Source organism: Camarhynchus parvulus, chromosome 13 (assembly GCF_901933205.1).
Source record: "Camarhynchus parvulus chromosome 13, STF_HiC, whole genome shotgun sequence".
Lineage (NCBI taxonomy): Eukaryota > Metazoa > Chordata > Aves > Passeriformes > Thraupidae > Camarhynchus > Camarhynchus parvulus.
This window is the reverse complement of record NC_044583.1, coordinates 12136372-12149784: the sequence shown is the minus strand read 5'-3', so window position 1 is coordinate 12149784 and position 13413 is coordinate 12136372. Positions and strand designations below refer to the sequence as shown.

The window sequence follows — 13413 nt, the reverse complement described above, 5'->3', positions numbered from 1 at the left end:
ACAGCTTTGCTGCTCGGCTGCCTCTGGCTGGGCAGCTGCTCTAGCTGAGTTATGATCTGTAAATAGTGAGTGATTTCTGAAGAGACCACTGAATTCAGCTGAGTGGCAATTCTGGCTGTGGGGTTTGTTCAATCAGTCCAGATCTGCTGGATGATAACCACAACAGAGAGATCACTGTGCTGGGAGTCACATCTACCAGCCCAGCATTTCTCTGCCTACTTACAGCATTTCAGATATGAAATTATCTACCCTTCACATTCTCTGGGTCATTCTTTCCTCTCCCTCTCCACAAGGCAGTCACAGATAGGAGCAATGTTAGGAGACAGGATGGAGAAGCAAAACTCTGTTTTTCTCTGCATCCCCTGAGGACGGGAAACACCAGCTCAGGGACTGAGAAATGACAGCATTTAACATTATAATTGCAGCAAGCCGAGGTGTTAGGACGTGCAAAACCAGGCAGAGAGATGGCATTTCCCCATCCCTGTGTGCTGTCAGTCCGAGAGAGACAGAGAACTGAAAACTCAGCGCAGGCAGCTGCTGTGACAGTGACTGCTGGGAGGGCTGCTGGGGACTGCTCTGTCCCTGACAGGGACCCTTTGATTTTCAGCTTGATTTCTCTGGTCGATCCTTTGGAGCCGGGCTCAGGGACTGCCCACTGGGAAGCGGAGGAGAGGAAGAGACCGATTTGGAAAGCTAGAGAGGAGGAGGAGGGGGAGAGGCAGAGGGAAACCCAGCCCACCCTTTGCCTTCCTCCTGCCTCCTTCTAAAACTTGCAGATTCCTCCAGCCTGTCCAAGCGCCTGAAGTTCCCTCAGCCGTGCTACCGGGACTGCGAGGTATGGCCCGAGCTCCGCGATTGCCTTTGCTGTGCTTTTCCTCCCGACACGGGGATCCCACAGCCCCACTCGTGGGGTCCCTGGCCCCGCTGTCCCTGCACTGTCCCCATCCAGCGCTGGCAGTGCATCACTCGGGATAGGGAGCTGGAGGCTCTCCACCCCAAGCGATGCATTTAGAGACCCCTCCTGACTTCACCCCTTCTCCTCTTCGCAGCATTTGCCTTTCTAAACTGTCTCTTACTTTGGCTTTAATGCTTTGGTGGCATCTGACTGTAAAGGTTTGATTTGCCCTCATTCTTCTCCCTCCTCCCTTTTTCCCCTCTGTGTTTTCAGCTGGTGGGTAGTTCTTTAGTGACATCCATGACACCAAGGTCTGGGCACATCAAACCAACCTGCAGAGAAAATCAGATGTAGTTATGAACAGTCCCTACTTCTCCCAGCCTGAGGTGTGTTGTTGGCGGGTGATGTTTCACTCACCAGAGTATCCAGAGGAAGAACAAAAGAGCTGCTGGCTTCATGTCAGCGGGTTTATTTTTTTCAGTGCAGCCGGTCTTATTTCTCCTTTGAAAAAAAAAAAAAAAAAAGACACTCGGCTTTTTGTTCCAAGCAAACTCTGAAAGCCTCTCAGGTCTGCTGCCCTGGCTTGCCAAACTCTGGCTGATCGACTGTTAGGGAGACGGAGATTGCAGGAGAGGAGGAGCAAAGCTCTTTCGGGGTGGTTTTTTTTTTCAGTTTTAAGAACTTGGGTTCCATCAGGCACAGTTTTAGGTCCGCACAGAACAGACGAGGGCTCGTTTCCTTTAAAGGCAGCCGCTGTCCTTCCCGGCCCGCTGACGTGACAGTCTCACTCTGCTCTTTGTGTCCCTTCTCCGAGAAAGCATCCAGCCAAAAAAAGGGACATTTAACCAGCTGGGGGCTGAATCCCCACCCAAACCGAACGGCAGAAGTTCCAAGTTGGAGTGAAACCGGGGTTGCCGGCAATGTCACCAGGACTCCTCAGAGGGGACCAACCTGAAACAGCCCAAAAACTCAGCATCCCTCCGAAAGGACCAAAGTTAATTACAGCCGTTTTTTAGGGTCGACCAGGCGAGTTTTAAGTGGAAAAGAAAAGCTGTGGCGTCGGGCGCAGCAGCAGAAGCCAAGCCATTGTTTGCCACATAGGCAGGAGCAGGGGTGCGGGCGGCGTTGGGAGGGGGAAGAGCAGAAATAAACTTTTCGAACTTTTTTTCAAGCCCTTCCTTCCACAACACTCTGCTCTTCCATGACGCAGCCCCAGAGGAATGTCGGCTCCCATGGAAACCTTTGGGTCCTCTGGTCCGAGGGATGTCAGGGCTGTTATCGCTGGAGCGCTTGTGGCAGGGCAGGTCCAGGGAATGCTTTGGAGATGGTTTGCATTTTTTACAGAATACTTATCGGACAGTTTATTCTCTGCCTCCTTTGTGGAGCTCTGTGGGATCAGCTGGTGGCACCCCCGGGGCCGGAGGGACCTCCAGCACCTGGCACAAAGTGTCCAGGCTGCTTTGGACACTGCCTTAGGTCCAGCCCACACAAAAGAAAAAGCTCAGGCAGGGCAGCAAAATTCTGTCTCGCCTGTCTGCACTGGGCTCATCCATGAGCGGCTGCCTGCAGCCCACGGCACATCCAGGCTCTTTGCTTGGTACTAATTTAATTGCTTTCCATTATGGATTCAGTCTGTAACCTGGAGAAGCTATGGCAGCTCCAGCACAGAGCTGTGATGGGGCTGGGCTCTTGCTGTTGTATCAACAAGCCCTGTAAGATCTGAGCATTTCTGAGCTCACACAGAGCTCCCAGCACAGGGAATGGGCTCACACAGTGCTGTGCTGTAGCCATGTCTTTAGTGACTCTACACAGGCACATGGGGTAGGGGGATTTTTTTCCCCCAGTGTGTTTTACTCAAAGTGTGTGTGTGAGCTAAAGGGAATTTCACTTCCACCTAAACCCTGCATGGCTCTCTGAGCCTGCAGTGTGTCAGAGGGGTCTGTGCAGGTGGCAGGAGCCAGGCTGGCTTCTGCCCAGTCCCCTGCCCTGCTCCCCAGGCACCCAGGGCAGCTGCAGCACATCTGGGTGAGCCGGCACCGAACGTGCAGGGACCTGTTCAGCTTCATGGGAACGCACACAAACATCTCCTGCTTCAAATGGAATTTCAGCCTGGGAGTGGCTGCTGGGTAAAGCTCAGAGGGTCTTGCCTGCACAGGGAGGGCAGGGCAGGCACTGGGGACCCAGCCCTGGTGTTGTGTCTCTCTGGGGGTCACACTTGATCACCCACCTGCACCTTCAACACTGTGACTCCAGTCGGGTTTGGGAGAATCCTTTTCTGGACCAGCTTTGCCTTTACACTCAGTGTGAGGTGGGGGAATGTCAGATCCTGCAGAGCCTTGGAGGAGCAGTGAGCAGAGGGAGGGTGGTGCAGGAGACCCTGCTGGCGGGCTGGGGCGCAGGCAGGAGCTGAGGCACGGCAGGGCTGTGCCCCCCATTGCCCATCCCTGCCTCCGTGGCTGCAGTGGGAGGAGGCAGCAGAGCCCCTGGCCCGGGGTAGCAGGGGTGGCAGCTGGGCTGAGGAGGAGCTGCCCAGGGAGAGACTCCTCCCCACGCTAACGTGGCATCCCAAAGGGCTTACGCAACCCTGGCCAGGGCCAGCGCCACATGGACCAACTCCACCATCCATGGAGCCTCTCCTGGAGGCTGCACCCGCCCCATCAGTGTCCTCCCCACCCCACAAACCCCCAGCTTGGGGTCCCCAGGAAAGACCCAGTGGCACAGACTCTCTGTGCATCACTGTGGGGTACATTCCCTGCCAGGAGGAGCTGATGATGGTGCCACAAGCTTGGGGGCAGCGTGGTAAAGAGTTCCCTGAGCTGCTGGCTTGAGGTTTATGGAGGTGCTGAGGGTCAGGCTCTGCCCTCTCTACACCCCATGGTTTTCTTCTCTGGGGTATGGCTGTGAAATGCAATGAGCAGCTGGTGCTGAGGGCCATGCTGGAGACGTGAGCCATTGAGAGGGGTTTGGGGGAGCCCCCAAACTCTGTTTAAAGAGTGACTGGGAGCTGAAGTCCCCATGTAGGATGCAAGTGGGATCAGGTATTAAAAAATCTGCACAGCCCATGGTTGTCTGCTCAATCCACAGCATTCAGGAGGGCAGGCTGAGGAGAGGGTGGTGACCATGGAGCTTCTCTTATTCTATATTATCAGCAGCCTTTTCTGTGCTGGTTTCCAGCATCCTGCAAAGTTCTGGTGTCTGTTGATGTCTTTAGGATGCAGAAGGGCCTAAGTCCCTGCTTGCTAAAATCTTTTTCCCTGTTTTCTTCTGTCCAAAATGACCCCCTGGCTGCACCCCCCTTGCTGCCCTCTGCCCTCCATGGGGCTCACAAAGCAGCACCAGGCATTCCCAGTGCAGAGCCCCTCAGGGATCCTCCCAGGTCCCTCAGCTGGGGGATGGATGCTGAGCTCATGGTGTGGCCCAGCTGCCAGCTCCAAAGAGCATCCTCTTGGATAGCAGGACCATGGTTGCTCCACAAGGAGGGAGACTTGCACCATGGACCATGTTATGCTGATGTACTGATGGAGCAACCCTGTGTGCAAGTCTCCTGAGCTGTTATTTCAGGACTTTTGGCCACCAGGCATTCAGGAACGACCATTTGCAACCCAGCCAGGGGCTCACAGACTCTGTAATGTCCTCTCTGCACAGCTTTGCCTTCAAAAAGTTGTTATTTTATTATAAATTTGTTTTACCATCTAAGGCACTAGACAGTTCTGCAGAGCTTGTTTGCTCAGACTTTTTCATGCTCCTTCCTCCTCCAAACACAACACTGGCAGCTCCAGCTGTCTGCTGGCTCCTAGCAAACACCTAATTCCCTGACCCCACTTACTGCATGCCCAGACTTAGAAATTCAAGGCTTTTTTAAAGCTTGGGAAAATGATCTAAGACAGCCTTGGCATGGGGTTGGGTTCTTCTTAGTGCCACCTTCCACATGTGCATGCACTACCCTCTCCTCCAGGCTGGGCACTGCCCAGGGAGCATCACTGAACCTCAGAGCACCTTCCAAAGCAAACAAGCCCAGGAGGAGCCTTTGCTAGCCAGGGGATATCAGCAAGGAGGAGATGGCCAGAATCACCTGTACTTTTCCACCTCACTCCCCAAACAACCCTTGCAGGAAGAAAGAACCAATGATCTCTGCTGGCAAATGCTGGCAGAGCTCACAGAAACCTCCAGAACAAATCAAGACAAGGGGAAGGGACAGCTCACACCAAGCAGGAGAGGAGGGAGCTGCTCAGCTGTAGCCTCAACAGAGCCAAAGAGCTCATTACTCCTGCCCACAGCCCCAAAGAGCTCATCACCCCTCTCCTTCATGCCACCACAGCAGCCATCCCCACCACCCCCTCCCAGACCTCTGACACCCCAAAAAAGCTGCTCTCCATTCCCTGACCCCTGTTTTACACAGACACATCCCAAAAAAGCTGCCCTCCATTCCCTGACCCCTGTTTTGCACAGACACCCCACTAGAGGCTGGGTGAGGTCCTGAGCCTGGAAAGAGGATTTTCCCTGAGTGGCCAAACCTCTCTAAATCAGGAAGCAGAGCCCAGCCGGGTTGGTGCCCTGGCAGCACAGCTTTGGGGTGGCTTTGTACCCAGAGAGCTGCTGTGAGCAAGCAGGAAAAGGCTGCAGTGACATTGGATACCCTGGGGGAGAAGGAGAAACCTCACCCAACGCTTTCTGTCCCAGCAATAATCATGAACAGCTCTGTGGCTGGCCCCAGGCGGGCTGTGTGCAGGTGGAGGGGAGGAGGGCAGGCGGAAGGGGAGGCTTGGCAGGGGGACAGGTCCCCTGGCTGGCAGGATGGAGGGGACAGAGGATGTTCCAGCAGCGATGCCAGCCGCATACCAAGCGGGCAGCTGAGCTCCCTCTGCCCGCACACAGAGCGCTCAGCCCTGCCAAACAGGAACTGAGGGGGACAAGGACACGGGGATGTCACCAGCTGTGCTCTCCTGGCTCACACAGCAGCTACCCCCTCTCCTGCAGGGGCTCTGCAGCAGCCCGGACTGAGGGGGTGCAAAGGGCTCGTCCTTCTGGAGCTCACAGCAGGACACAACCCCAAAGTGCCTTGGATCCCTCTAACCCAGTCTGGGCACCCTCAGGTCTGAGCAGGAAAGGGATAAACAATAGACACACCAACATTTTGGGGTGCTGGGGATGAGGGACTGGTCCCCGATACCCCTAGGGATGTCTGTGTCCATGGGGGAAGGGGTTTTCTAAAGGATTTAATTCTCAAGTGCTCTGTCTCATTGTCTCTCTGTTATATCTTTCCTTCATCCACTTCCATATTTGTTCTGATTGGCAACTAAGATGATAGAGTTTCATTCTTTGTACCTGGCACTCATATCAGAGGATTATTAACATGAAAAATGTGGGGGGATTGGTGAAAAAAAAAACCTCCAGAGAAGAAAAGAGCCATTTTGACTGTGATTTTCCTAAAGGCATCCAGGAGAGCAACAGACATCTAAACCCCACTGTCTCATTTTGCAAAATCAAACTAATTTATCTTGGAAACATGATTTGGCCCAAGGTTTTGGCTTGAAAAGCCAGCATGTGGGTCTGTAACACCTAACAGACGAGGCAGGAAATGGAGAGAACGCCTTCCTCCAAGTGTCTGCTCAGCCTGGAGCCCAGCAGCACACAGTGTCCTCCTTCCTCATCCCTCCTTTTCCTCTGCTTTATTCAAGGTCTGCTGAAGATGAGGGCCTGGATTTTTTTCCTTCTCTGCCTGGCAGGCAAAGCCCTGGCAGCGCCGGTAAGTGCGGGAGACAGCAGAGCTGTTGGGGTTGTCCCTCTGGAGCAGCCAAGGCGATTTGCTTTTATAAACAATAAAGTACTGAGGAATGAGGGACAATTTGAGGGTGGTCCTACTGCCTGTTCCAGTGGGTCCCCCCACCTTGGGCCCCCACTCATGTGCATTCTCCTCTGCAGCAGGAGGCTCTGCCCGATGAGACAGAGGTCATCGAGGATCCCACCACAGAGGTAGGTGGTTCTGTCCCTCCTCCTCACCCATCCCCTCAGCAGCCACTGCTCTGCAAAGAGCATCTCCAAAGCTCTGGGGAGCCATGGGGGGCTGCTCTGCCCACGAGGATCTGTGCACCCACAGCAGAAACACCAAACTCTTTTGCAGGAGCCTGTGGGGGCTAATCCTGTCCAGGTGGAGGTGGGAGAGTTCGAGGAACCCACGGAGGATGTAGAGGAGATTGTTGCAGAGAGTAAGTCACTCTTCCCCTGCCCTCCAGCTGGCAGGGACACTGTCCCCTCCCTGCGTGGGGGAGCTTTAGCCACCCCAAACAGTGAGGGGCTCCTTTGGGAAGGGCTGTAGCACAAGGACAATGCCAGCCTGGATGCACATTCAAAGCAAGAGGCGCATGGCCTCTTCCAGCCCTGAGCTCTCTGCAAGCCCATCTTTGCAACAGAAAAGCCACTGATTTGGCTACAGAAAGGAGTCCAGGATTAGCCCCAGGGCTACCATGGACTTCTGGAACCCTTCCCATCTTCCCAGTGTGAGAACAGATGTGGGGAGCTGTCCCTGGTGAAGTCTCAGTCTTCCCTCTGCGCTGAGGTGCCCTGAGCATCTGGTGGGAGGTGAGGATGTGGCTGGCTCTGACTTTGCTCCCCTCCTGCTCCAGACCCCTGCCAGAACCACCACTGCAAGCATGGCAAGGTGTGTGAGGTGGATGACAACAACTCACCCATGTGTGTGTGCCAGGACCCCTCCAGCTGCCCCGCCACCGCCGGCGTCTTCGAGAAGGTGAGCACAGGATCTGCTCAGTGCCCAGGGCAGGGAGGGACCCACACGGGCTTTGCCAGAGGTGGTGACACGTGGACACAGAGTCAGGGCGGCTGGTCCCCATCTGGTGGTGAAGAAGGAGCCCTTGCCTACCCCAGGAACAAGCTAAACTTCTCATCTGGAGGCTCTGCCTGCCTCTCACACAGCATCTCCCCTTCCTGCGCAGGTCTGTGGCACTGACAACAAGACCTACGACTCCTCCTGCCATTTCTTTGCCACCAAGTGCACCTTGGAGGGAACCAAGAAGGGACACAAGCTGCACCTGGACTACATTGGGCCTTGCAAATGTAAGTGGAGCCACTCCCTCAGACACAGGCACCCCTAACTGGGCACAGCCCCCACGTTCACAGAGCAAAGGTCCTGGCAAGCTCAGGGCTGAGGTGGGAGGGCACCAGGGCTGTGTGTCCAGGGCGTGGAGCTGCATGTGCAGATGCTGAACTGAGCCCTGTGTGTGGCTTGCAGTCATCCCTGCCTGCCTGGACACGGAGCTGACCGAGTTCCCCCTGCGCATGCGGGACTGGCTCAAGAACGTGCTGATCACGCTGTACGAGCGCGACGAGGACAACAACCTGCTGACCGAGAAGCAGAAGCTCAAGGTGGGGCACAGGGCAAGGGTCTGGGAGCTCACCCCCACAGCGGAGGCCAGCACATCCAGAATGACCTGTGGGATTGGGCCTTGGTCCCCATTTCCCTGCTGACAAGGCCTCCCCACCTCTGCCATGGCAGGTGAAGAAGATCCACGAGAACGAGAAGCGCCTGGAGGCCGGTGACCACACCGTGGAGCTCCTGGCCCGGGACTTTGAGAAGAACTACAACATGTACATCTTCCCTGTGCACTGGCAGTTCGGGCAGCTGGACCAGCACCCCATTGATGGGTGAGTGCCAGCAGAGCAGGATGAGGACCCCAGAACCATCTCCTGCCTGAGCACCAGGGTGATTTGGCAGCAGAAGGTGTCAAGGCAGGCTGGAGATGTGACACAAGTGGGTGGCTGGTGGCAGAGGTTGTGGCAAACCAGGCTGGGGTAGAGGCACCTTTGCCTCCTGCAAACTGCTCTTCTGCAGCAAGAGGGGCCTCCCCCAGCCCCAGCTGCTCCCACCTCCCTTGGGTGTGGAGTCTCTCTCTTCTCAGATTTACTGTTCTATGACAGTCCCCTAAAATATCTTAGTCCAAAGGCCCTGGGATAACTGCAGCAGCTGAGATAGCAGCTGCTGGCTTAGCTGTGGGCTGCAGATGGGCATGGGAGCGATCACACATTCAGGCCTGTGGGGTGGGGGCAGCTGGCAGGGACCCCCAGCTGGTGGCTATTTTGTGACCAGCCCTTGACCCTCGTGACACTCAGTGGCTAACCCTGGGAGGGCACAGGGACAGCAGCCAAAGCAGAGAGCTGGGGCCAGCACCTTCCCTCCCGTGAGGGTGTGGTGGCCCTGGCAGGTACCTGTCCCACACGGAGCTGGCCCCGCTGCGTGCCCCCCTGATCCCCATGGAGCACTGCACCACTCGCTTCTTCGAGGCCTGTGACCTGGACAACGACAAGTACATCGCCCTGGAGGAGTGGGCCAGCTGCTTTGGCATCAAGGAGCGTAAGTACCCGGGAGGAATGGGGTGGGGGAGGCTGAAGAGCACCCCCAGAACCCCCAGTGTGCATGAAGCAATGCATCACAGCCAGCCCTGGGTGAGGGGAAGCAGGGGGGAGTGGGGAGGGTGCAGGAACAGTGGGAGCCTGGCAGCATCCACCTCCTAACTTTGTCTCTCTTTTCCTTCCACAGAGGACATAGACAAGGATCTTGTGATCTAAACGCTCAGCTCACCTTCCTGCTCTGCTGCCAACTTTGTCATGTTTTAACCTTCCCACTTCCTTTGGTTTTTAAACTGCTTTTGTTTTGTTTTGTTTTTCCCTGGGAACAAGGTGCTAATATAGGTCTAAACATATGTAGTAACGGTGCTAAGAGAAATAACAGTCCTCATTCATAGCCTTATCTATCACCACTAGATTACTCACCCAGCTGTTTCCACACGCTCTCACCAGCCTTTTCTCTCTCCTACGTCTTTACTGCTGATTGTTCCTGTGCTAAATATCCTCTCTGCCTCACCATCCGCTCTCAGACTTCTCTTAACTTCTCACTAGCAGCACGTTCCTGGACACTCAGACACAAAACCCTCTCAGCTGATTCACCACCCCAGGCACAGATGCCAGCGAGGGAAGGCAGAGCCAGAGGATGTAGGAGGATTGGGTTCTCAAGCAGAGCAGCTGCAGGTGACGTTGTGGCCACCCAGCTCGTGGTAGGAAGGATGGAGAGGGGTGAGAAAGACAGAGAGTGGTAGGATTTTGTTTTCCTTTTTTTTTTTTCCCTCCCATTCCCAGGGTTTAGCAGTTATTGGGCACAGAAAAAGAAATATAAACTGAACAAGCAAAGAGGGAAGCGCACAGAATTTAAAACAAATAAGATTAAATGATTCCCATCCTGTAAAATCCTCTTGAATAATAAAGGTTTGAAAGTGCTCCATGCTTCACCATCACTCAATGACCACGCTGCTGTCGTGTTTTCTGTGTGGCTGCCTGTTCCCCGGGGTGTGTGTGGCTCACCTTGGTGCTGTGATTCAGCTGCAGGTGAGACAAAGCTCTTGGCTCTCCCCAAATCACAGTGCCCTGAAGCACTTCCCACCCCTCTGCCTTGGCTGTGCCTCAGTTCCAGCCCTGCTCTTCCAGGGAAGCTGTGTCAGACTTGGAAGGGATATTTCTGCCCAGAAAGTGGCCTGTGTGCCACATGCTCGAGGGAAAGGCTGTAATATTTTTTTCCTGTTGTGGATTTAAGGGATGCAAAGGATGGAAGGGAGAGAAGGTATTTGGATTTTGCTTTATAAGAGAGGGTCCTGACAGGAGCAAAGTGATGGTTAAATCTCACAGGCTGAGAACTCTTTTTTTTACCTCTGAATGTTCCCTGTGCCTTATATTATTAAATTCCTGCCACAGTGTGAGCAACCTGATAAGTTTCTCTAATAAAAAATACTGATTTGAAACACTGACAATAAACCAGCCTGCAATGTTCCTCTGTTTCATCCCATCCTGCTGAGAGGGACTCTCCCCTCAACACCAACCTCATGCATGGGTTCAAGCTGTTCCCACAGGTCTCCCAGACCCAAAAAGGTTCTGGTCCAAGGTAAGCTGAGGTGTTTCTGCCCATTCCAGCCCATCATTGTAAAGGGCTTGGGGAATATTGGATGGGAAACATGTGGGCAGAGATGGGGTCCCTGCAGCAGCCAGCACAGACACTCACATGGCTCTCAGGCCCTCGCTTTCATCAGCAATAAAATCCCTGGGAAAGGCAAAAAGGCACGAGAGTAGGAAAGTAAACACCCCCATTTGCATGGGCTAAAAATAGCCAAGTTTGAAGAGCTCTGGCTGAGCTGTGAGGTCCCTGCTGGCAGCCCCTGTGGCATGTGCTGTGCTCCCAGCAGGGCTGTCAGGATCCTGCACAGGGTCACTCCTGGCTGCAGAGCTGGGGCAGATCCCACAGGACACAGACACTCTCTATGGCCAAGGTGTGTGACCCCCTTGGGGGGGAAAGCTCAGCCCAGGGCGGGCAGGTGAAGCACAGCACCTCTTCCCCCTGGCCACACTGCCTCCCAGGGCTGTTAGCCAAAGGGGGCTCTCAGGGGAGGCACAGAGAATGCCTCCCCACGGTGGGAGCAGCTCTACACACTGGCAGACTTGACACAGACAAGGGCACCACTGCCCGTGACCCCTGCAAGACCCAGCTGGATGTGACCCACCTCCAGGCCCGGAGAGCTGTTGAGAGAAGGTTTGGGCAGGGCAGAGGACAGGAAGACAGGCAGGGGCTGCAGGAGATCAGCCATCCTGTGCAAACTGCTGTCCTGTCCCTCCCTCTCAGCCAGAAACCCTCGCTCTGCTCCCCTGTGAGAGGCAGCTCCTCTACTCCTTCCAGCCCAGCCCTCCTGCCAGGGCCACCACACAGCACAGGAGCTTGGCTGCTGGGCAGGGGAAGGCTCTCCAGCCCTGCTCTCCCCTGCCTTCCCCAGCAAGCTCAGGAAAGCCAGCAGGCTGCCCCAGGAGAGCCGGCTATCACGGCCCTGAAGGGGCAGTGATCCCTCTCCAAGGCCATGCCCCACCCCATGGGACAACACCCCTGTCCCAGCAGCCTGGCAGAGCCCAAAGGAGCCAACCCAGAGCTACAACAAAGTGCAGCTGGCCTGGCTTTAACTGAGCATCAGAATGAGCTCAGGAGGTTTGAGTTCTCTTAACCCTTCCGAGGTCGCAGCCTGAAGTATCAAGTGGTTGGAATTTCACTGCCTTGGGGCAAATGCCATACAAGGGGTTATGTCAGGACTTGAGGAATAAGCTGGCCTCTTTCAGACCCAGACAGTCAGCAAGGGTGGAACAGAACAGCCCTTCCCCTGTTGGAGCTGAAATGGAGCCTTCCCGGGCCTGCACAGCAGTAAAGAAACTCCCCTGTACTTTCCAAGTGGAAATTCTCCCTGTGGTTTGTGCTCACTGAGGACACAGTTCGCAAACCTTAAAAAGAAAAAAAAAACCAACAAACTAAATAGAAAACAGACAGATCTGGATCCAAAACCAGCACCAGCCTGACCCAAGTGCTACAGTGCATCTGCAGAGATGGCTCCTTTTGGTGCAGTTACCCACTGAGCCATGCCCTGCATTCAAGAGAGGAAAGATGGGGCAGACAAAGATTTCTGAAGATATTTGTGCTCTGTTTTCCTGACTCTCACTCTTTTAAGAGAAACAAACTGAGACATAAAGACTGCATTAAGGTTTGTGGCTGAAATGTACAAAATGCAGGTGATGCAAAAGGTGACAAGCCTGGGATCACCAGGACTACTCCAGCCACACACCTGGAAGCAGCCTGGACTCAGAGCCCCACTGTTTGTGAGGTGCAGCTGCACCTGGAGCTGCTTCTGCTCTAGCTACCAGTGACACTGGAAACCCGTGGAATTAAACTCATACTACAGCACAGAATCATGGAATAACAGAAACTTCTGAGTTGGAAGGGACCCACAAGGATCTCTGAGTCCAACTCCTGTGACAGGACAACCCCCAGAATTACAACATGTGCCTGAGTGTTGTCCAAACACTTCTTGAAATCAGGCAGGCACTGTGGCCACTTCCCTTGGGAGCCTCTTCCAGTGCCAAACACCCTCTGGTTATTTGAAAATATCCAACCTAGGCCTCCCCCGACACAGCTTCACATCATTCCCTCAGGCTCCATGTGTGAAGGCTGGTATTTCACACAGGTTCAGGTTTCATTAGCTAAAATCAGCCCTGCAAAGGAAGATTGAACCATGTAACTGAGGGCTTTGACCCATGTTCAGGTACCCAGAGTGGTGGGCTTGATGGAGTCACCATTCCCAGTGGGAATCTCACACACAGGTCTCTGCCACAGCAGTTCAAGCATCCCCAGAATTACTGAGGGGGGATCTTATCATGGGTCTGGCACAGAGGGTGTCCCCCAGTGTCAGGATTACCGCCATCCATCTGCCTTGCTCCAGCCTGAGGAGCAGCTCACAAACTGCCCATATCCCCTGGGCAGCATCCTTTGGTCTTAAAATTCCTTGTATTTGAAAGATGCACGAACTCAGCGAAATCTTGCCCAACCTCCAGCGAGGAGACAATGCCGGGGGAAACCCCTCGAGGGACGCATCTCCTGCGGCCGGCCTGGAGGGAGGGCAGAGGGGAGGGAAGCAGACGCACTTTTGTCT

At 54.6% G+C, this 13413-nt stretch overlaps 1 protein-coding gene across 1 annotated transcript; it reads left to right on the top strand.

Moving 5' to 3' along the window:
- The first annotated feature begins 699 nt into the window (after positions 1-699).
- On the top strand, positions 700-10711 carry SPARC (secreted protein acidic and cysteine rich). The gene is made up of 10 exons (XM_030957344.1): positions 700-835; positions 6574-6641; positions 6818-6868; positions 7017-7101; positions 7519-7640; positions 7846-7966; positions 8142-8275; positions 8406-8554; positions 9112-9260; positions 9447-10711. The coding sequence occupies exons 2-10, from the start codon at positions 6585-6587 to the stop codon at positions 9473-9475; spliced, it is 897 nt and encodes a 298-aa protein (XP_030813204.1). The 5' UTR covers positions 700-835; positions 6574-6584; the 3' UTR covers positions 9476-10711.
- The last annotated feature ends 2702 nt before the right edge of the window (positions 10712-13413 follow it).